General features: G+C 45.2%; 1 protein-coding gene across 1 annotated transcript in view; it reads left to right on the top strand.

Annotated features, from left to right (window-relative positions):
• Positions 1-24,910, top strand: part of MIF4GD (MIF4G domain containing) — a 97,150-nt gene extending 72,240 nt beyond the window's left edge. Inside the window, exon 7 of the mRNA XM_068262250.1 lies at positions 21,658-24,910. Within this exon, the coding sequence (XP_068118351.1) occupies positions 21,658-21,885 (228 nt within the window). The 3' untranslated portion in view covers positions 21,886-24,910. The remainder of the gene's footprint in view (positions 1-21,657) is intronic.
• The last annotated feature ends 449 nt before the right edge of the window (positions 24,911-25,359 follow it).

Raw genomic sequence — 25,359 nt, 5'->3', positions numbered from 1 at the left:
CCATCTTAAGTTGTGTCTGCTGCACCAGTCCATGTCTATCAATTCCCCCTGGTAAGACTGTTGTTCCTTACGTCACTGGATCTGGGGACATAATTCTAAGCAGGTAAGTCAACAAGACACCTGCTGGACTTTTGAATTCATATCCCGCAGTTACTGGTGGACTTCTTTAAAACAGGATGTTAATGATTATGTTTCTGCCTGCTCTCTGTGTGCACAGAATAAAACTCTTAGGAGGGCATCTTCTGGTCCTCTGCTCCCTCTGCCTAGTCCAGAGCAAACAGAGTTAGGTCAGCACACCGTTGTCGCAAATGCAGTTTTTTGTTTTAGTGCATAGGTCAGCACAAGCTTGACAATTGTTTCTGGGCCACGGAGAGTCCCCTTCTTTAGAAAAGTGCAGACATACAAAGACGAAGTCCTTTTGCCTTCAGCCGCAAATCTCCCCTCCCCATCCCTTACCTGATTGGCTGCGGTCAGCGCCAGCAGCAGAAACTGCTACCGGCAGAAAAAATTTGATGGGATGCAACCGTGATCTACCCAGCAGTCGGTCGCGTTTCACTGGTAGATCGCCATTCATCTATTGGGCACCCCTGCGTTATGCTAAAAGAACCTCTCCCTCTTGACCAGTTTCTGCGAAGTAGGTGGAGTAGATGCTGGACTCTAGATTCATTCTTTCCCAAAAATAGAGAATCAGCATTAAAAGAATGTGTAATGAGAATTGTGAATACATTCTCTACACAATCGGATAAAGTCATGGAGAGACACTGGTCGATCCTATAACTAGAACCCCAGTTAAAATATATACTTCCAAGAAAACCACAATTTGCCTACAGGAGAGGAAAAAATCAAGTGATGGTCTTGTACATTCTTTTTTGACAATTGCAGGAAAGAAAGTTAAAAAGACCTGGTTGGACAGGCCCCTGAAAGGCGATGTTCAAATGTGGACGATGTAAAGCATGACCAAATGTAAATACATGTAAGACCTACAACGATCTAAGAAACGGCAAATCCTGATATCTTTGACTTTCACAACTGTGAAACAGGGGGTCGTATATGTCATCCAATGCCCATGCCCAATGATGTATATAGGAGAGACTACTAGACAGGTTAATCAAAGGATAATATATGGGTAATAACATATGGGTAATGTACAAAATAAGGATATCCCCATTTCCAGGCACTTTAGGGAGATACATGGAGGTGACGACTCCTGGCTAAAATTTTTGGTAATACATCAATGGAAGATGGGTCCAAGAGGAAGTGATACATGTCTATAGAAAACATGCTGCAAGTGGTATGGACGAATCTATATGTCCAGCGTGTCACTCTCTCTCCCCCCCCCACCCCCCCCACCCCCACACACACACACACACACACTGCTGATCACGGCGGTTTCCGGCTCCTGGCCGTTCCATGTCCCTCTGCTGCCCTTCTGAGTATCCCCCAGCCACAGGAATCCTCCATGTCCCCAGTGAAATGAAGATGGTGACTTACAGTTCCCTTAGTGATGCTCTGTGTGCACCTGCCATGTGTGCGCCACCTACTGGCAGGTGCACATATGACATCACAAAATGAATCAATTCAAAAGTGTTTGTATTAGATTCAAAATACAAACACCTGTATTTGAATCTAATACCAACAAGTATAAATAGCTTGGTAGTTATTCCCCTCATTCTCTTTATAGAGACCCAGAGTCCAGTGATAGTTGTGTTACTGCTCCTGAGATATCTGTGCTTTGATTTGCTTATTTGCTGCATTCTGCCTTAGATTTATTCAGAGTTGCGGTATAGTCGTTCTAACGACTGCTGTAATTTCTGGTTGTCTTTGCTGCAGATTTTTTTTTTGGGGGGGTCGCTGACCTTTGGTTGACCTTTGGCTGACTGCTGTCATGGCCTCGAGTTCCAGAAGGCATCTCTCCAACCAAGCGCTCCTGGACATCTTGAAGTATAGTGACAGTGATGTGGAGTCCCTGGTGGATTCAGCTGACAGCGATATGCCAGGAGACCTGTCATCGGCATCCGAGACTACCAGTGAGAGCGACAGCGAAAGCTCGGTTAGTGAGGTGCGTACCTGGTTGTGAGATGTGCTGTCTGACTCAAGAACCGCCCCCTAGGTTCCTTTTTACTGGGTCACCTGGACTGAAGCAGGAGTGTGACCACAGCCCCCTGGCCTACATGGAACTTTTCTTGTCTGAAGAGGTGATTGGCATGATTGAGCAGGAGACTAATCGCTGTGCAGCAGCTGGCTGCTCCTTTTAGCAGGTTCTCCAGGACCAGGAAACGGGAACCTGTCGCCAGCGAGGATATCTGGCTGTTCCTGGGCCTCATTGTCCTCCAGGGAGTGGTGGGGAAGCCGCTCCAGAAGTGGTACTGGACCACAAATCTTTGGGTCTGTGATGCCGGAGTACCACTTCTCCCTCATCATGAAATTCTTGCACTTCAGCAACAATGAGGAGTTTGATGAGGCCACCCACCCTGCACCCAAGCTCAAAAAGATTTGGGAGCTGTACCAGCTGATCATGTCCAATTTCAGGACCGCCTACACGCCAGAGCGTGATATCGCAGTCAACGAGTCTCTCATGGCCTATAAAGGTAGGCTCAGCTGAATTCAATTTATTGCATCTAAGAGGGCACGCTTTGGGGCCTAGAGTTTCATGTTGTGGGAGTCAATATCTGGATACATCTGGAACTCCGTCATCTATACAGGGAAAGGCACCAAGTTTGACCCCAAGTATAGTGCTTATGGCCTGGCAACTTCATCGATGCTCACTCTCATTGATCCGTTGCTGGATAAGGGATACTGTTTGACGACAGACAACTTATACACCTCGCTTGAACTGTATGAGTATCTGTTGTTACATAAAACAGACGCTTATGGCGCTGTGAGTATTTGCTGCCGCCAAATGCCACCCACATTTTCTAGCAAAAAAATTAAAAACTGGGGAAATTGTGGCCTGGCAGAAGGGCAAGGTCATGACCCTGTGGTGGCGTGATAAAAAGGACGTGTGCCTTCTAAGCACAGTACACAATGCTGCCACAGTCCTCACAACGACCAGAGGTGGAAAGGAGGTCCAGAAACCACAAGTAGTGCTGGACTACAACCACACCATGGGGGGAGGCGTGGTGGACCGAGCTGACCAAGCATTGACATTCTATCCTGCGATCCGTAAGCAGCAGAAAAAGTATTCTAAAAAAAAATTCCGCAACCTTCTTGAACAGTGTCTGTGGAACTCTTTTGTTCTCTATAAAAAACGATGTGACGGAACTATGCCACACCATGACTTCGTGTGGCAAATCTGTGAGGCAATATTCCTGAAGTACCCCCCCACCGCAGGCAAGTAGAGTGGGACGGCGGGCGCCCTATGTCGTGAACCCGGCACAACTCACTGAACACCATTTTCCAGAGCTGCTGCCATCGACTGCAAAGAAGCAACATCCTTCTAGAAGGTGTGTGGTGTGCTCTTCAAAGACCGGTGGGAAGGGTAAAAAAGTCCTTACAGAGAGACACGGTACTATTGCCTGGACCGTGATGTGGCACTGTGTGTGGTGCCCTGCTTCAAAGAGTACCAGCCAAGAGAGGTGTTCTAAACACTGTAGAACACTGTAAAAATACAAGTATTTTTTTCTTTCCGCTTTATATTTTGATCATAATTCTACATCGTATTGGAGATGGACTTTTCTGTTTATAATTATTAAATTGTATGTATGTATGTATGTATGTATGTATATGTATATGTATATATGTATATGTATATGTATATGTATATATATATATATATATATATATATATATATATATATATATATATATGTGTATGTATATATGTATATGTATGTATATGTGTATGTGTATATATATAATATATGTATAATACCAGACCTCTGATTTTTGGTAAGTTGCAGGAAAAAATTTCAAGTAAATTGATTGTACCACTTTTTGCACAGAAATCCCTGGGCAATTGAACGCCAGGGAGGTTAAATTGCGACAACTAGAAGCAAAATAGATATATCGCCTGGGAACTAGGAGTCCTGTAGGTTTACATGAAGGTTTCATGTATACTCCATTTATTTGAAAAAAAACGCCTTACTATATGCGCCATGTAGATAGAGGGATATACAGTATGTTATATATTGAAGATTCCGATTTAACTTTGTTTACTGTCAGAGACTTTATATCAGATATATATTACAAAGTTTTAAATGTAAATTGAGTAGTCCACTTGAATATAGATGTATGGGATGTAATAGTTATTGTCAGGAGTAAAATCTACTGGTAATTCCCCTTTAAGAACCCCTCTTGTTGGTGGTTATTTGTAGGTCCTAGCTCTCAGGGACTCTTTGTTATTGTGATATTCTACATTAAATCCATCCTTCACATAACACTTATTGTAAACAGGTATAAATTAATGTTAAGAGGCTGGGGAAGAGTCTGTGTGCATGGATAGGGAACTGGCTAATGGACAGAAAATCGCAAACACTGGTCCACATGACAGCCCAGGGGCCCCAGGTCTCTCTCACTCACTGGGGCCCCCAAACCACCATGCGACACCTAGAGGGAAGTGCGGGCAAGCCCTGGACCTCTCACCTCCAGGGAACTCACCCCACCACCTCTAAACTGAATGCCAACTGCAACAAACACAATTGCTAACTTCCAGTCAGAGCAATATCCTGCCTCTATCTGGCCAGCAGACGCTTGTCAGCCAATCAGGTGCACTGTCATACACCCTTTGCCTGCTGTACCATACCTAGCAGGAATTACATAGATTAGCATTCAGGTGGGAGGCTTCGGTTGGACGCAATCGTGAATTGCGTCGTTTAACAGGGACGCCCCGTGTAGGCACATCTCCCACACGGTCCCCTCCCTAACCACTCACCTGTCAACCGCATCGTAGAAGCTGCAAAAAATAAAATTTAAAATCACAAACACTGGTCCACATGACAGCCCAGGGGCCCCAGGTCTCTCTCACTCACTGGGGCCCCCAAACCACCATGCGACACCTAGAGGGAAGTGCGGGCAAGCCCTGGACCTCTCACCTCCAGGGAACTCACCCCACCACCTCTAAACTGAATGCCAACTGCAACAAACACAATTGCTAACTTCCAGTCAGAGCAATATCCTGCCTCTATCTGGCCAGCAGACGCTTGTCAGCCAATCAGGTGCACTGTCATACACCCTTTGCCTGCTGTACCATACCTAGCAGGAATTACATAGATTAGCATTCAGGTGGGAGGCTTCGGTTGGACGCAATCGTGAATTGCGTCGTTTAACAGGGACGCCCCGTGTAGGCACATCTCCCACACGGTCCCCTCCCTAACCACTCACCTGTCAACCACATCGTAGAAGCTGCAAAAAATAAAATTTAAAATCACAAACACTGGTCCACATGACAGCCCAGGGGCCCAGGTCTCTCTCACTCACTGGGGCCCCCAAACCACCATGTGACACCTAGAGGGAAGTGCGGGCAAGCCCTGGACCTCTCACCTCCAGGGAACTCACCCCACCACCTCTAAACTGAATGCCAACTGCAACAAACACAATTGCTAACTTCCAGTCAGAGCAATATCCTGCCTCTATCTGGCCAGCAGACGCTTGTCAGCCAATCAGGTGCACTGTCATACACCCTTTGCCTGCTGTACCATACCTAGCAGGAATTACATAGATTAGCATTCAGGTGGGAGGCTTCGGTTGGACGCAATCGTGAATTGCGTCGTTTAACAGGGACGCCCCGTGTAGGCACATCTCCCACACGGTCCCCTCCCTAACCACTCACCTGTCAACCGCATCGTAGAAGCTGCAAAAAATAAAATTTAAAATCACAAACACTGGTCCACATGACAGCCCAGGGGCCCCAGGTCTCTCTCACTCACTGGGGCCCCCAAACCACCATGCGACACCTAGAGGGAAATGTGGGCAAGCCCTGGACCTCTCACCTCCAGGGAATGGACAGAAAACAAAGAGTTGTGGTCAATAAATCTTATTCAAAATGGGTGACTGTTCGCAGTGGGGTCCCACAGAGGTCAGTACTGGGTCCAGTGCTCTTCAATGTATTTATTAATGATCTAGTAGATGCAGTAGAAAGCAATGTTGCTATTTTTGCAGATGATAGAAAATTGTGCAGAATCACCAACTCACAGGAATATAGTGACACATTATTGTCAGGAGTAAAATCTACTGGTAATTCCCCTTTAAGAACCCCTCTTGTTGGTGGTTATTTGTAGGTCCTAGCTCTCAGGGACTCTTTGTTATTGTGATATTCTACATTAAATCCATCCTTCACATAACACTTATTGTAAACAGGTATAAATTAATGTTAAGAGGCTGGGGAAGAGTCTGTGTGCATGGATAGGGAACTGGCTAATGGACAGAAAATCACAAACACTGGTCCACATGACAGCCCAGGGGCCCCAGGTCTCTCTCACTCACTGGGGCCCCCAAACCACCATGCGACACCTAGAGGGAAGTGCGGGCAAGCCCTGGACCTCTCACCTCCAGGGAACTCACCCCACCACCTCTAAACTGAATGCCAACTGCAACAAACACAATTGCTAACTTCCAGTCAGAGCAATATCCTGCCTCTATCTGGCCAGCAGACGCTTGTCAGCCAATCAGGTGCACTGTCATACACCCTTTGCCTGCTGTACCATACCTAGCAGGAATTACATAGATTAGCATTCAGGTGGGAGGCTTCGGTTGGACGCAATCGTGAATTGCGTCGTTTAACAGGGACGCCCCGTGTAGGCACATCTCCCACACGGTCCCCTCCCTAACCACTCACCTGTCAACCGCATCGTAGAAGCTGCAAAAAATAAAATTTAAAATCACAAACACTGGTCCACATGACAGCCCAGGGGCCCCAGGTCTCTCTCACTCACTGGGGCCCCCAAACCACCATGCGACACCTAGAGGGAAGTGCGGGCAAGCCCTGGACCTCTCACCTCCAGGGAACTCACCCCACCACCTCTAAACTGAATGCCAACTGCAACAAACACAATTGCTAACTTCCAGTCAGAGCAATATCCTGCCTCTATCTGGCCAGCAGACGCTTGTCAGCCAATCAGGTGCACTGTCATACACCCTTTGCCTGCTGTACCATACCTAGCAGGAATTACATAGATTAGCATTCAGGTGGGAGGCTTCGGTTGGACGCAATCGTGAATTGCGTCGTTTAACAGGGACGCCCCGTGTAGGCACATCTCCCACACGGTCCCCTCCCTAACCACTCACCTGTCAACCGCATCGTAGAAGCTGCAAAAAATAAAATTTAAAATCACAAACACTGGTCCATATGACAGCCCAGGGGCCCAGGTCTCTCTCACTCACTGGGGCCCCCAAACCACCATGCGACACCTAGAGGGAAGTGCGGGCAAGCCCTGGACCTCTCACCTCCAGGGAACTCACCCCACCACCTCTAAACTGAATGCCAACTGCAACAAACACAATTGCTAACTTCCAGTCAGAGCAATATCCTGCCTCTATCTGGCCAGCAGACGCTTGTCAGCCAATCAGGTGCACTGTCATACACCCTTTGCCTGCTGTACCATACCTAGCAGGAATTACATAGATTAGCATTCAGGTGGGAGGCTTCGGTTGGACGCAATCGTGAATTGCGTCGTTTAACAGGGACGCCCCGTGTAGGCACATCTCCCACACGGTCCCCTCCCTAACCACTCACCTGTCAACCGCATCGTAGAAGCTGCAAAAAATAAAAATTTAAAATCACAAACACTGGTCCACATGACAGCCCAGGGGCCCCAGGTCTCTCTCACTCACTGGGGCCCCCAAACCACCATGCGACACCTAGAGGGAAATGTGGGCAAGCCCTGGACCTCTCACCTCCAGGGAATGGACAGAAAACAAAGAGTTGTGGTCAATAAATCTTATTCAAAATGGGTGACTGTTCGCAGTGGGGTCCCACAGAGGTCAGTACTGGGTCCAGTGCTCTTCAATGTATTTATTAATGATCTAGTAGATGCAGTAGAAAGCAATGTTGCTATTTTTGCAGATGATAGAAAATTGTGCAGAATCACCAACTCACAGGAATATAGTGACACATTGCAACAGGATCTGGATAGGGATAGGATGGCTATATGGGTACATAAGTGGCAGATGAAATTCAATGTTGAAAAATGTAAAGTCATGAATTTTGGTCATACCAATGGTCTAGCACCATACAAAACAAACGGGATACAGATGGGGAAATCAAACTTGGAGAAGGACATAGGAGTACTCATAGACAACAAGTTAAATAATTATATTCAATGCCAAGCCGCTGCAGCTAAAGCTAATACAATTTTGGGATGCATTAAAAGGGAAATAAAAACTCGACATGCTAGCATAATATTGCCCCTGTTTAACTCTCTAGTAAGGCCACATCTGGAATATGGAATTCAGTTCTGGTGACCACATTACTGGAAAGATATTGCAGTTTTAGAGCAGGGGCAGAGACGAGCAACAAAATTGATACGAGGGATGGAAAGTCTCACTTACCAAGAAAGGTTAGATAAACTTGGTGGATGAGCTTTTGCCCCTAAGCTTTCACAAAGGACTAAAGGACATGATCTACGCATGGAGGAAAAACGTTTTAGACATTTATTTAGGAAAGGGTTCTTTACAGTAAGAGTGATTAAGATGTGGAATGCATTGCCACAGGAAGTAGTTATGGCAAATTCTATATCTGCTTTTAAAGGGGGCTTAGGTGCTTTCTTGGCGTTTTAAAGACATCCATGGCTATAAATACTAGGTAATGCCCAGTGGTGTTGATCCAGGGATTTTATCTGATTGCCATCTGGAGTCTGAAGGGATTTTTTTTCCTTTTGGGGCTAATTGGACCATGCCTTGTAAGGGTTTTTCACATTCCTCTGGATCAACAGGGATATGTGAGGGAGCAGGCTGGATAACTCGATAGACGTATGTCTTTTTTTTTTCAACCCAAATAACTATGTAATAACAGTATTTAGGTCTGGAGACTGAGATGGCCGTTCCAGAATGTTGTACTTGTTCCTCTGCATGAATGCCTTAGTGGATTTTGAGCAGTGTTTAGGGTAGCGGTCTTGTTGAAAGATCCAGCCCCGGTGCAGCTTCAGCTTTGTCACTGATTCCTGGACATTGGTCTCCAGAATCTGCTGATACTGAGTGGTATCCATGCGTCCCTCAACTTTGACAAGATTCCCAGTCCCTTCACTGGCCACATAGCCCCACAGCATGATGGAACCACCACCATATTTTACTGTAGGTAGCAGATGTTTTTATTGGAATCCTGTGTTGTCTTTCCTCCATGTGTAACACCCCTTGTTATGTCCAAATAACTCAATTTTAGTTTCATCAGTTCACAGCACCTTATTCTAAAATTAAGCTGGCTTGTCCAAATGTGCTTTAGCATACCTCAAGTGGCTCTGTTTGTGCTGTGGGTGGAGAAAAGGCTTCCTCTGCTTCACTCTTGCATATAGCATCTCCATGTGTAAAGTGTGACGAAAGGTTCAATGATGTTCAGTAACTCAATCTGCAGCAAGATGATGTTGTAGGTCTTTGGTGCTGTCTGTGGGTTTACTCTGACTGTTCTCACCATTCGTTGCTTCTGTCTATCCGAGATTTTTCTTGGTCTGCCACTTCAAGCCTTAACTTGAACTGAGCCTGTGGTCTTCCATTTCCTAAATATGTTCCTAACTGTGGAAACAGACAGCTGAAATCTCTGAGAACGTTTTCTGTATACTTCCCCTAAACCATGATGGGGAACAATCTTTATCTTCAGGTCATTTTGAGAGTTGTTTTGAGACCCCCATGTTGCTACTCTTCAGAGAAAATTAAGAGGAGGGAAACTTACAAATGACCCCCTTAAATACTCTCTCAGTGGATTCACTTGTGTATGTAGATCAGGGGTCATTGAGCTTCCCAAGCCAATTTGAGTTCCAATAATTAGTTCTAAAGGTTTTAAAGAGACACTGAAGCGGAAAAAAAAATATGATATAGTGAATTGGTTGTGTACTATGAATAATTACTAGAAGATTAGCAGCAAAGAAAATATTCTCATACTTTTATTTTCAGGTATATAGTGTTTTTTCTAACATTCATTCTATAATATGTGCAGATTACACAACACTCAGCATTCAAAATGAGTCTTTCAGAGCAGTCTGTGAAGTAATGACCTCTCCTCTAGCAGAGGAAAAGTAAATAGTCCAGGAACAGTTGAGATAAGAAAAGTCAGATAACAGCCCTCTCCACGACTAACTTAGTCGGAGAGCTTAATGGCTTGTTTGCATAGAGATAACAACTGGACTTTTTCAACTCTTCCTGTACTGGAAACAATTACACTGATGTATCTGATCTTAATGTTTTATTTCTTAGCTGTGCTACACATACAAATCATAATATCATTATTTTTTTCGCTTCAGTGTCTCTTTAAAGTCAATAAAATAACAACAGTGCCCAAATTTATGCACCCGCCTAATTTTATTTAAACAATTATTGCACACTTTCTGTAAATCCAATAAACTTCATTTCACTTCTCAAATATCACTGTGTGTGTCTCCTATATGATATATTTTTTTTTATTGTAACAACCAACGATTTATACAGGAAAATCATGACAATTAATAAGGTTGCCCAAACTTTCGCATCCCACTGTATAGAGTGAGGTTGAAAAAAATGATGCTCTGTTTTTTGTTTGCCTATTATTCTGTGGTCTTCTGCACTACATGTGTGGAGTGTGTGTGTGTGTGGGGGGGGGGGGATATGCCCTACCGTCTGCATCGACCAAACGATTTAAACAATGAAGTTTAAGATAATTTCCTGGAATGTGAAGGGCCTGTGGTCTCCATCCAAGAGGCTGCAGGCCCTTCGCCACCTGAAGAAATTGCATGCTGATGTGGTACTACTTCAGGAACCACACTTGACGGACGATGAACACCAATATTTAAGGAGAAGTTGGGTGAAGGTCAGTTACCGATCACCAGTGGCGCATAGGAAGGCTGGTGTAAGCTCTCACCGCTCATGGGGGCAGAACGCCGACACCCACGCTGAGGTGCAAGCCTCTGGGTCTCGGCGAAGCTCTGTCAGTGGAGCGCATGACGCTCAGTTACCATTGGCTAATTGGCAGACGCGTCCTCAGTAGGTGCTCTGCCGCTGTAAACCGTGACCCCGTGTATGCACGGCGTGTCAGCTAACTTGCTGACACTCCGCAGGATGATTGGTTACTTTTGGATTCCTTTTATTTGATTGGTTAGTCCTAGTATAAAATTTCAATAAAAAATGCTGCGCCACCACAATAAAAGGTTGCTATATCGTTAAAAAAACTATATGATTATCACCAAACACAATGAACATAAATGTCCTTGAGTCCAAAGCAATGGTTGGAGTGTGCTGTGTTGAATCCTCGAGAAGTATCTTTAAGTCAGTCACATCCACTGCGCGCTACCATATCTGTAAAACAATCTGACATAGCGTAACCTGCTTTCTTTGCAAAAACACTGCACCCACATCAAACGTGTCAGTGGTGAAACGAGTGCCCATGCATAACTCCCTCCACCTCTGATAACAGAGCAGCTCACCAGATGATGACCACCAATCTACAGGTGGGATTCAGGCTCAATATGTGGTACTCAAGGGCTCATCAGTAATCCACATCCATGATGTCATAAAAAAGGTCTTTATTCCTCAATAAAAAACATAAAAACTTCATTGCGTAGCATACTATCTCCATATAAAACACACTGCGCCTCTCGCGCCCTCTATGCACTTACAAGCTCCAGAAGAAATATAGACATATCACAACGGCAGGGCTGTCCGGCTTCCACTGTGTTGCTGCAAGGTCCGTTCGCGGCGTCCCGCTCGTTTCCCCACAACCAGCGCCTCTCCCGGACTTCCGTGTTGTGCGTCAGGCGTACTGGCTCCGCCCTACGCGTTTCGTCATACGACTCGTCAGGGGCTAGCGTTGCCAGTACGCCAACCGCATTTAATAGTCCTAGTATAAAAGTTAGGTGAGCGATCTCTGTCATCGCCAGTGATGGCCTCTGCTGGGCTTGTTGCTGAGACTGCGCTCACCACTGCTGATCTTGTGCCGACTTTTTCTGTATCTTGACCAAGCTTATTTTAAGATTGATCTCCTGTTGCCGACTCCTGTTTGTTCCCGACCACGCTCTTTGTTGGATTACCCATTGTTGACTCGGCCTTGTTCCTGGATTTCCCTGATTGCTTCCTGGATCGACCTCTGCTCGTTTAATGGACTATTCTTATGAACTCTGCCTGGCCTGACTCTGATTTTACTGACTACGTCTTCTGGAAAATGTGTATCTATCACCAGCCTGTCATTCCCTGGCTATCGTCTGAACTGCTTCCAAACACCAGGCCTCAGGTGACTAAATCTGAGTTCATGGTTACATAGTTACATAGTTATTTGGGTTGAAAAAAGACATACGTCCATCAAGTTCAACCAGAGAACAAAGTACACCAGCCTGCTCCCTCACATATCCCTGTTGATCCAGATGAAGGCGAAAAACCCTTACAAGGCATAGTCCAATTCGCCCCAAAAGGGAAAAAATCCCTTCCCGACTCCAGATGGCAATCAGATAAAATCCCTGGATCAATCATCATTGGGCATTACCTAGTAATTGTAGCCATGGATGTCTTTAATCGCAAGGAAAGCATCTAAGCTCCCTTTAAATGCAGGTATAGAATTTGCCATAACTACTTCCTGTGGCAATGCATTCCACATCTTAATCACTCTTACTGTAAAGAACCCTTTCCTAAATAAATGGCTAAAATGTTTTTCCTCCATGCGCAGATTATGTCCTCTAGTCCTTTGAGAAGGGACAAAAAGCTCATCCGCCAAGCTATTATATTGCCCTCTGGTGTATTTATACATGTTAATTAGGTATCCTCTAAGGCGTCTTTTCTCTAGACTAAATATACCCAGTTTATCTAAACTTTCTTGATAAGTGAGACCTTCCATCCCACGTATCAATTTTGTTGCTCGTCTCTGCACCTGCTCTAAAATTGCAATATCTTTTTTGTAATGTGGTGCCCAGAACTGAATTCCATATTCCAGATGTGGCCTTACTAGAGAGTTAACCACTTGAGGACCGTGGGCTTTACCCCCCTTAAGGACGAGGCACTTTTTTTCCATTCAAACCACCGCAGCTTTCACGGTTTATTGCTCGCTCATACAACCTACCACCTAAATGAATTTTGGCTCCTTTTCTTGTCACTAATAAAGCTTTCTTTTGGTGCTATTTGATTGCTGCTGCGATTTTTACTTTTTATTATATTCATCAAAAAAGACATGAACTTTGGCAAAAAAATGATTTTTTTAACTTTCAGTGCTGACATTTTTCAAATAAAGTAAAATTTCTGTATACATGCAGCGCGAAAAATGTGGACAAACATGTTTTTGATAAAAAAAGACCCATTCAGCCTATATTTATTGGTTTGGGTAAAAGTTATAGCGTTTACAAACTATGGTGCAAAAAGTGAATTTTCCCATTTTCAAGCATCTATGATTTTTCTGACCCCCTGTCATGTTTCATAGGGGGCTAGAATTCCAGGATAGTATAAATACCCCCCCAAATGACCCCATTTTGGAAAGAGGCATAGTGCGTTCATAGAAGATATTATTTTTTGTCACAAGTAAGCAGAGAATGACACTTTGTGACTAGAGATGTTGTGAACTGTTCGCTCGGCGAACATCTCTGGGGCTTTTACTACTTCTGGGTCGCTCTGACCCGGAGTAGTACGCCTGCACTGCCCGGCGAAGCGCGTCCTAGATCGCGCTCCTGTTGCCGGGCACTCTCTGCGCATGTGCGTGACGTCGTTCATGACGTCACACACATGCGCAGAGAGTGCCCGGCAACAGGAGCGCGATCTAGGACGCGCTTCGCCGGGCAGCGCAGGCGTACTACTCCGGGTCAGAGCGACCCGGAAGTAGTAAATGCCCCATGTATTCAGAGATGTTCGCCGGCGAACGGTTCGGGAACCGTTCGCTACATCTCTATTTGTGACAAAAAAAAAAAGTTTCCATTTCTTCTAACTTGCGACAAAAAAAAAATGAAATCTGCCACAGACTCACCGTGCCCCTCTCTGAATACCTTGAAGTGTCTACTTTCCAAAATTGGGTCATTTGTGGGGTGTTTACTGTCCTGACATTTTGGGGGGTGCTAAATTGTAAGCACCCCTGTAAAGCCTAAAGGTGCTCATTGGACTTTGGACCCCTTAGCGCAGTTAGGCTGCAAAAAGTGCCACACATGTGGTATTGCCGTACTCAGTAGAAGTAGTATAATGTGTTTTGGGGTGTATTTTTACACATACCAATGCTGGGTGGAAGAAATATTACAGAGGTAAATGACAATTTTTTGATTTTTTTTTTTACATACAATTGTCCATTTACAGAGAGATTTCTCCCACTCAGCATGGGTATGTGTAAAAATACACCCCAAAACACATTATACTACTTCTCCTGAGTACGGCGATACTACATGTGTGGCACTTTTTTGCACCCTAACTGCGCTAAGGGGCCCAAAGTCCAATGAGTACCTTTAGGATTTCACAGGTCATTTTGAGAAATTTCGTTTCAAGACTACTCCTCACGGTTTAGGGCCCCTAAAATGCCAGGACAGTATAGGAACCCCACAAATGACCCCATTTTAGAAAGAAGACACCCCAAGGTATTCCGTTAGTAGTACGGTGAGTACATAGAAGATTCTTATTTTTTGTCACAAGTTAGCGGAAAATGACACTTTGTGGAAAAAAACAATAAAAATCAATTTCCGCTAACTTGTGACAAAAAATAAAATCTTCTATGAACTCACCGTACTACTAACGGAATACCTTGGAGTGTCTTCTTTCTAAAATGGAGTCATTTGTGGGGTTCCTATACTGTCCTGGCATTTTACGGGCCCTAAACCGTAAGGAGTAGTCTTGAAACAAAATTTCTCAAAATGACCTGTGAAATCCTAAAGGTACTCATTGGACTTTGGGCCCTTTAGCGCAGTTAGGGTGCAAAAAAGTGCCACACATGTGGTATCGCCGCACTCGGAATAAGTAGTTTAATGTGTTTTGGGGTGTATTTTTACACATACCCATGCTGGGTGGGGGAAATATCTCTGTAAATGGACAATTGTGTGTAAAAAAATCTAAAGATTGTCATTTACAGAGGTATTTCTCCCACCCAGCATGGGTATGTGTAAAAATACATCCCAAAACACATTGTACTACTTCTCCCGAGTACGGCGATGGATACAGGAGGTCCAGAACGATCTGTTCCTGAAATTGAAGGAAAGATCCAGTTCTCCCAGCCTTACTGTAGAGAACAAAGCTGTTGTAAACTGCCAATTGAATCAGATAAAAAGACACTTTCTTATACCAGCGTCTTGTTTTCCGGGAAACTAAATAGGGCGCTAACCTCTGGTCATTGAAGTCCACCCCTCCCATGTTGACATTATATTCGTGGACGACAAGGGGCTTTTCAATGACCGCAGTTGCCCGTTGAATTTGGACTGTCGTGTCTGTGTGAATGGTGGACAGAAAGTAAACGTCCCTCTTGTCCCTCCATTTCACCGCGAGCAGGTCGTCAGTACGCAAGGCGGCCCTCTGCCCCCGTTCAAGTCTGGTGGTAACGAGCCGTTGGGGGAAGCCCTGGCGACTAGGCCGCGCAGTGCCACAGCATCGGATTCCTTCTAACTTTAAGTACTGATAGAGGGCCACACTTGTGTAATAGTTGTCCACATAAAGATGGTACCCTTTCTGGAACAAGGGTGACACCAAGTCCCACACAACCTTTCCACTGCTCCCCAGGTAGTCAGGGCATCCGACCGGCTCCAATTTTGAGTCTTTTCCCTCATGGACCCTAAAACGACATGTATGGCCTGTGGCCCTTTCACAGAGCTTATACAGTTTCACCCCATACCAGGCGCACTTGCTTGGGATGTACTGTTTGATGCCAAGGCGCCCGGTAAAGCGTAAGAGGGACTCGTCTACGCAGATGTTCTGTTCAGGGATATAAGCATCTGCAAATGTTGATGACAGGTGGTCTATGAGGGGCCGAATTTTGTGGAGCCGGTCATAAGCAGGGGTGCCCTTTTCATGACAGGTTTCGTCGTCGTTGAAGTGCAGGAAGCGCGGGATGGACTCAAATCGTGTCCTGGACATGGCAGCAGGGTACAAGGGAACATGATGTACTGGGTTCGTAGACCAATACAACCGCAATACATTCTGTTTCATTAGTCCCAAGTGAAGGATAAGGGCCAAAAAGATTTTAATGTCGGAAACTTGGACTGGTTTCCACCGGAAAGGCTCGGCATAGCTGCTCTCTGGGTGCTCGGTGATGAATTGTGTGGCTTTACGGTTGGTCTCAACCACAATTAAGTCCAAGAGAACCTGGGTGATGAACAGCTGCAAAAAGTCTAGGTTCTGTTGCTAGATGAGCTGTCGCCACCTGGATTCCAGACTGGGCGGTGAAAGGGAGCACTACGGGTGCGGCAGAATCATGGGATTGCCAATCTGGATGTGCCAGCACCTCTGGGAGTCTATGGGTACTACGGGCCCGTCTTCTTCTTGGGAGCTGCGACAGGGGTACTACTGCACTTGCCACCGTACCAGTTTCAACTTCCATGCTGGCGCTTACCACTTCACCAGGGTCTACGGAAGTACTGGTACTAAGTCCAGGAGATGCTGCGCTGCTGGTGCCTGCCTCACCAAGAAAACTCTCATCAGCGCTAGCACCACCCTGCTGCCCTTGAGGCAGATCCTGCGCCACCTGCGGTCTAACAACATGGGGTCTGGTACGCCTGGCTCTAGCCGGGACCAAAGCCTCGTCATCACTTTGGGTCAGAGAACCACTGCTTTCCACAGGTTCAAATTCGGACCCGAATGATTCGTCTGATGAGTCTTCCCAAAAGCTCTCATCCGACTGGTCCATGTACCTGTATACCTCCTCATCGGAAATCCCCCTTCTTGCCATTGTGGATTGCTAAATTTATGGGGTTTTCCTCCGAGACTACCCAGAAAAAAAGAGCACCTACCTAGCGAAAGGGAGTATTTGAGAGGTATTGGGGTTGGTGGGAAGTGGGGTCTCAGAGGCAATCAAACAATCACGGGACAATCAAATACAATTACAGCACAATCGAATCCAATCACAGCACAAGCAAATCTGATGCACTCGGAAGGTGGTGGTTGGAGGTGGTGGGGGGAGGGTGGGGTTGGGTGTGTTGGGAAGTGGGGTCTCAGAGGCAATCAAACAATCACGGGACAATCGAAGCCGATCACGGGACAATCAAATACAATTACAGCACAATCGACTCCAATCACAGCACAAGCAAATCTGATGCACTCGGAAGGTTGTGGTTGGAGGTGGTGGGGGGGAGGGTGGGGTTGGGTGTGGCGGGAAGTGGGGTCTCAGAGGCAATCAAATAATCACGGGACAATCGAAGCCGATCACGGGACAATCAAATACAATTACAGCACAATCGAATCCAATCACCGCACAATCAAATCTGATGCACTTGGAAGGTGATGGGGGGTGGGGGTGGTGGTGGGGGTTGTTGGGAAGTAGGGTCTCAGAGGCAATCAAACAATCACGGGACAATCGAAGCAGATCACGGGACAATCAAATACAATCGCAGCAAAATCGAATACAATCACAGCACAGTCAAATACAATGCACTCGGACGGTGATTGGGGGGGGGGGGGGTCTGAGGGCGATTTGAGTGGGTAGGGGGTTGATCAGGAGCCCGCACGGGGCAGACTGAGTCCTGATCTGATGAGAGGCAGACACAGGGGGTTACTGATCGCAGATCAGTTAGTGATTGCTGGGGAGGACCGATGTAAACAATGCGCAGGGGGTGTAATCAGGAGCGGGGTATGAGGGCAATCGAGGGTCTGGGCAGGTGATTGGTTGCCCCCGCGGGGCAGTTAGGGTCTGCTCTGATGGGTGGGGGTGCTGAGGGGTGATGGACAGGTGATAGACAGGTGATCAGAGGGGGATCAGGGGGTAAGGTAGCTGTATACAGATGTATACAGTATACAGGGGGGTAGTCTGGGATGGGGTCTGGGCGTGATCTAAAGGTAGGGGGGGGGATCAGGGGTGACTATGAGGCAGTTAGGGACCTAAACTAAGGGATAGCGTCAATAGTTGGGGGGGTGGGGGTTTTATAGGGGTGCAAGGGTGCTGGCAGGGGTCTGCTGGGGTGATCGGGGGGGGGGGGGGGTCTGAAGGCTGGGGTGGGAGATCAGGGGGGCTAGGCACAAAAAAAAGCTGTGTGCAATGTCAACTTATAAGTGCTTCCTCCTCGCTGGTGGTCTCTGGAACAATGAGACCACGAGGCGAGGAGGAAGCACGTATAAGGCACTTTGTTTACCTAACAAAGTGCCTTATATTGGCACTCCTTGATTGGCTGGATTTTTGGATTCCTCCGCTCGCCGGCGCTGCTAAGTGGCCGGCGAGCGGAGACTAAACTGCCGGCTATCGATCCCCGGCGGAGGATCGCGTCACGGATGACACGATCGCTCCGCCCATGTCCCTACAAGGACTGCCGCCATTTGTCTATACGGCGGTCCTTGCGGGGTCCACTTCCCGGCAGCCAATTGTATATACGGCGGTCGGGAAGTGGTTAAACGGGCAATATTATGCTAGCATCTCGAGTTTTTATTTCCCTTTTAATGCATCCCAAAATTTTGTTAGCTTTAGCTGCAGCGGCTTGGCATTGAGTACGATTATTTAACTTGTTGTCGATGAGTACTCCTAAGTCCTTCTCCAAGTTTGATGTCCTCAACTGTATTCATTTATTTTGTATTGTGCTAGACAGGCATGCTCAAATGTACCAAAATTCGATTCGGGTACATCTGAATTCGGGTCCGGGGCAAATTCGAATTCGATCGCCAAATTCGGTTCGGTTTCGATAACAAAATTCGGGAAAAAATTAGTGTTCGCAAATTTTGTATACTTTTTTTAAGGGAAATCGGTGAACCTCCTTCTGTCCCCTCCTGCCTCCTTCTGCCCCCTCCTGCTCCGGAGGAGGATCTCTTCCAGGGATTTGTAGGATGTCAAAAGCATGCTCACATACATTGGCCAGGAATCAAACCCAGGTCAACTGCTTGGAAGGCAGCTATGCTCACCACTATACCACTAACACTACAGGCTGAAGCCAGCCTAGCTGGCCTGGGAAGCATGAAAAGCTAGGTGGCCATGCAACCATTCCTGCTAAACTAAAGCTTACTTGTGGCTTACAACACATTGGCTTAAGACTTTACCAAATCCAATGCTCCAATATGGGGAAGCTTCTCTGTTTGCTGTTTTTTGTTTGTTTGTTTGTTGTTGTTTTAAGTGTGGTGTCACAGTTTACTCATCTCTTCAACTACAAGAAAGGCGCAGGAGTAGTCTTCGCTACCGTAATATCTATGTTACAGCAGGGCCCTTATAACACTTTCTCTTACAGGGCTATGGAAACCATTTGCCCATGCGATAAAGCGAGGTGCAAAAAATGATTTAAATGCCTAGCAGAGGATGGTTTCAATCCATCAACCTCTGGGTTATGGGCCCAGCACACTGCCGCTGCACCACTCTGCTGCCACATAGGGAATTCTTTGTTGTAGGAAAAGTGGCGGTAAACTTCTTGGAGCAGACTTACTTCCTCCCTCCAAAAGACACACATACATCCCCATAAAATAATTTAGCAGCAACTGCATGCACAGTCTCTGTGGCACAATGGGGTTAGTGCATTCGGCTGTTAATCGAAAGGTTGGTGGTTCAAGCCCACCCAGGGACGGCCTTGCCTTTTGTGTTCAACAGTTGTCCGGAGAGAACCCCAGATAGCCATGTAGATTCATCTCTCTCTCTCTAGTGCAGAGTGGTGCAGCGGAAGCGTGCTGGGCCCATAACCCAGAGGTTGATAGATCGAAACCATCCTCCTCCTTGGCCTTTCTTGTAGTTGATGAGATGAGTGAACTGTGACACCACACACAGTGGCCCATGTGGTAAAGCAAGGTGTAAAAACCAAAGTACACCTAGCAGAGGATGGTTTCGATCCATCGACCTCTGGGTTATGGGCTCAGCACGCTTCCGCTGTGCCACTCTGCTGCCATACAGTAGACACTTCATTGTAGGAAAAAGTGAGTGATACCGCTTAGCCGTACAGAAAAATGGGCACTCCTTTGCCTACTTCTTTCTGGCCTTTGTCATCATGAAAGGATCATAGAAATATATGTAGAAATTTGATATATACAGGTTTTGTTTCAAGTGGCGTTAAACTTCTTGGAGCAAACTTTTTTCCTCCCTCCACAACACACACATGCATCCACATAAAATCATTTAGCAGTGGCTGTGTGCACATTCTCTGTTGGACAATTGGTTAGTGTGTTTGGCTGTTAACCGAAAGGTTGGTGGTTCAAGCCCACCCAGGGATGGCCTTGCCTTTTGTGTTCAACAGTTGTCCGAAGAAAACCCCAGATAGCCATGTAGATTCAAGGTATATCACAATGGTACTTCAGCAGGCAGTGTTGGTGGTATAATGGTGAGCATAGCTGCCTTCCAAGCAGTTGACCTGGGTTTGATTCCAAGCCATGGCCAATGTATGTGAGCTGGCTTTTGACATCCTACAAAGAGGAGGAGGAGGATTCTAGTTTTTTTTTTAGTTTTTTTTTTTTTTTTTTATCCAGATAGCTGAACTGAATCCGAATTGAACCTGAATTTGCAATCATTTGGCCGAATTTGAGAGGCACTATTCGGGTATCTTCGAATTCGTCAACAGTATCAGAATACGAAGTCGGCAACCATGAAAATTGACCCGAATTTTCGGGTACATAACAAATTCGCGAATTTGGAGAGCAAGCCTGGTGCTAGACAATTAGTACGACCAAAATGCATGACTTTATATTTTTCAACATTGAATTTCATCTGCCATTTATGTGCCCATATAGCCATCCTATCCAGATCCTGTTGCAATATGTCCCTATCTTCCTGAGAGTTGATGATTCTGCACAATTTTGTATCATCTGTGTGTTCTGTACTAGACCCTTCCACCATGATGAGGTCATCCTTCGTGCAATGGACCCTAACCTCTAATTACCAAACCTGCTTTATAAAACCAGCTGTATAAAAAAAAATGTATGTTTACTTTATGGCTAGCTGCACTCATTTGCTACTACAAGTTTGCTTTCCGTTTTTATTCTGAGTTTAGAGCTTTATTGCATAGTTTAGCAACTGTTTTGAATACAAGGTGTGTATTTATCTCTAGGGGGCTCTTCACGCCTCTGTTGGTAGTCATTTCAGATGCGGCCTGGTTGAGGAGCACTGCCAATTCTTCCCTGTTGTCTGAAAAAAAGGTGCATGCCCCCCCCCCCTTTTTTCCCCAGAAAAATAAGCAAAAGAAAAAAATACATGCTAGCAACTCAAATTACGTGTTCTGACAGATGGTCGTACCGCATAGTGTGGACTGCAACTTCTCACAAGTGGCAAGTTGTCTCAACCACAGTCATAAACCAATAAACCATAAATCTTTGTAAGCACTGTTATATGAATATTGTATGCAACCACACATTATAATAAGAGTGATCAACAGAGGTAAAAGGGTAGTAGAAACAAGTAACTGTTTAAAGGATACTGAACTCTATTAACAGGTGAGTTTGACATTGTCATATACAAGAACGAACGCTGACTTTTTTTTTTTTGTTTGTTTGTAGGTGGACTGCTTAGTTCTGCAGTTGCACCGTGTTGGGGAACAATTGGAGAAGATGAACACTCAGAGAATGGATGAGCTTTTTTCCATCTTAAGAGATAGCTTCCTGCTACAGAATGGACTTGGATCTTTAGCTCAGCTTCTCCTGCTTGAGATAATTGAGTATCGTGCAGCAGGGTGGAAAATGACCGATGCTGCACAAAAATATTACTACAGTGAGATGTCAGATTAATCAGTGTTTGAAATGGATTTTAAAGCCCTACTCTAGGGGAATCATGGGACCACTGGGGTTCCAAACAAAAAAAAAAACCTCATGCTCCAGTGGCTAGCTAAATCCCTCTCCCTGCAGAGTTGCAAGCGTCAATAAGAGAGAGGTTAACACCTAATCGCAGGCGTCGGGGGACACCTTTATACTGACATACATGAAAAAAATAGACAGAACCAACTCCCATCACCTGTAAACACACCACTAACATTGTGATAGGCTAAAAGGTTTTGGTTTTTTTTATAAAATGTTTGCACAGAGGGAGATACTTCTTGCTTGGCAGTTGGAAACAGTCGTTATTTCCCACAATGCAAGGAGGTTCACAAATAGGAAACTGAATGGTCCTGGTCCTGACATAACACTGTGGAAGGGGTTTTACTACAATATCAGCCACACAGACCCCCTGATTATCTGAAAAGGTAAATATTTCTCATTGGAAAGGGGATATTGAATACCGATTGGGATGAAGTTCAATCCTAGGTTAAAGTTCCTCTTTAAATCGGCTGCACAGTTTGGATGTAAAAATAGAGGTAGTCTCTGTAAAACAAGTATATACAAGTTATGATGTATTGTGGGATCCCTGCAAGCTCTTGACATTTGTAAATTTAATCTTAAAACCTCTGTGTTTTGACATTAGTATATTCTTACTGATACCCCTAGGACCTCACACTACTTTAGTTTTACAGGGCTTAATTCTGTTTATATGTGCCAAGTTCAGTCACTTTAAAAGGAATCTATAGTTTATTATGCTATACACTGCTGAAGAAGAATTTTTTAGAACATATTTTTTATTAGATACATTTGAAATTGTACTGTATATATTTGTACTTCATGTTTACCATTACTGGCCAACAGATGGTCCTCCTAATTGAATACACTGCTGGGTTGTTCTGTAAATGTAGATATTAAGACAGGCACTTGATCCTGCTGGTTTTAGCCTAATGTCTATAGGTAGCAGACAGTCTCTGTACACTGTCAGGCAAACCTCTTATTACCATAAGCCTATTTGAAAATAATGGCCACCTACCATTCTTTCCCAGATAAGGTGGCATCAGCAGCATTTGCTGTGGATTACCCCTAATCTCCCCACCCCTCTGACATGGATAGAGTACTGGGCTGAGCTGAGCATTCGCTGCATTGTCATTTGACTGCTAGAAGACCAAAGGCATCTGCACAGCCAACCTAAATCTGATACATTTCGGAACTTGAAATACACATTACAGAAACTCATCCAGTGACTTGTATTATACATGTGTAGTTTGCTAGAAAGATGGCTTTTTTTCAAAGCTATATTCATAGTTCACCCTGCACTTGCACATACATGAAAGCCTCTTGTCCACAGCAGGAAATTTATTTTGAAAGGGTTTTTAACCCCTTGAACAGATGAAATGCCACTTTCAACACTGTGTCCCAGCCAACTCCTCCATGTTTTTACAAAGCTTCTTGGACTACATACTCCTGCAAATGTGGTCTTTCTGAGCATGATTGCTGTAGCAGTTTTGGCCCCTTTGGATCTATCTGCATAGGCTGTGCCCATAGAGACAGGTGTGCTTGAGTCATCTGCCCCGTGAATGTCAGACCTATCTCTGTTTACAGATGTGAAGATGAAGGTACCCGTCAGATGGCTGATATTCCACCACTCCCTCTCTGTAGACACCCAAAGGGAAGCTAACGTGGTGTCTGTGGGGTTCGCATACTGATTTAATTTGACACATGCCCACTGGCATCCTTGGGCACCTCATTTCTTTTTTTTTTTTCCCTTTTTCCAGAACAGAGTTTGGGTGAAAGTGGGCTGGGAGACAAGTGCGCATCTTAACCATTATCAGTGGTGTCAGTCCTACAGTGATGAAAAGAAAGTCTGGCAGCCACCAAAACATGAGACTATTCCAGAGGTAGCCTAATGCGCTCTTTCTACTTGAGGGGGACTTGAAATACCATGATTAAGTATGAAATTGTATATGCATTTTGCAGAGATGGCTAACCCATGAGTACATGCTTTATATATTCTTTGCAAGCTAAGCCAAACCCCAACACTATAGGGAAGCGTAAGGGATTGCGTAGACTGTGCCATATTTTCATTATTGAGCTTGCAATCACATGCATTATACTAAAACTGCTTATTAAGCATGTATTGCTAAGCTGTTTGAAATCTTACACTTCCTTCAGGAAATTATGTCTTCCACTTTACATAATCTTAAAGGGATCCTGAGTGGTAATTCAAAACGGAATTTTGACTTACCTGGGGCTCCCTCCAGGTCCCCCCTCCCCACGTAGCCCTCCGTAGGTCCTCCGGCAACCTCTTCATCCTTTTCCTGGTCCCACTGATGGCTTTGATAATCATCAACTTCGAGTGAAGTCGCAGGTGCGCGCCCATCGCATCATCAAGCCGGTTGCCGTAAGCCTCCTGAGCATGCACGGTTCAGTCTTTAGAGAACCGCATATGCACAGGAGGCTTATGGTGTAGATTTTCGCACGCCCGCATTCGCCCGCAGCTGAGTCCTATCTTCTCAATACACTTCCGCATCGGAGATGAGGAAGTGATGCGGCCGGCAGCGGAAGTGGTGCGGCTGCGTAGCCACACTCGCATCACTTCGCAAGTGGAAACCCGCCCTTAGAGATGGTGACAATTAGCCAGTGGGAACAGTTGGTGAGAGAGGAAGGGGCAGGCATAATTTAAAACTAGATCTCGAATTTTAACAGCTGAAGGCTCCCTGCACACTGCAAATCCGTTTTCCGATTCCGTTTCCGACTTTCCTTGAATACATTCAACAGAAAAACGGATCAAAAAACGCAGCATGCAGTTAAGATTAAAAATCGGAATCGGAATCGGATGTAAAAAACAGATTAAAAAGCAGAATCGGAATCTGAAATGCATGCAGTGTGCAAGAGGCCGAACACAGGTTCGCTTTATAAAGGTTATGTTTTAAACAGGCAGGCACCAGCCTCTACTTCAGTTTTATTTTTTGTGCATCTAATAAAGACTGTAGCAATGGCCTGGGCTCTAAAAGTAGGGATTTTACTTTTGCAAGTTTTTGTGTGCCCCATTTCACCGTATCTCTCCTAGATTATCAGGAAAAATGTTACCAGTTAACTAACTCTAGTTTTTAAAGTGTAAATAGTTTTGTAAGAATGTTAGTTTTTGTTTTTTTTTTGTTTTTTTTATCGAACAGTTTATATCAAGCTAGATTAGATCTTAACAGGTTTATAGCCTTATCCTTTAGCACAATGTAACCGCTGTTCACAGATCAAAGCCACTGGAGCAATGATGCATTCTGCGGTGTCAACTGCCTGATGCGATGATTTTCTTAAACACACAATTGGCACAAGGCTGAACCACCTGAGCATCCAATCAGTAGTGCTCCTATACATACCATTTTCTCTCATTGAATGAAAACCAGTACCCTGCCGTCTATGTGAATGAGCCCTTAATGTAAATTTTTC

This window comes from Hyperolius riggenbachi, chromosome 12, assembly GCF_040937935.1.
Source record: "Hyperolius riggenbachi isolate aHypRig1 chromosome 12, aHypRig1.pri, whole genome shotgun sequence".
NCBI lineage: Eukaryota > Metazoa > Chordata > Amphibia > Anura > Hyperoliidae > Hyperolius > Hyperolius riggenbachi.
This window is presented reverse-complemented; position numbering and strand designations above follow the sequence as displayed.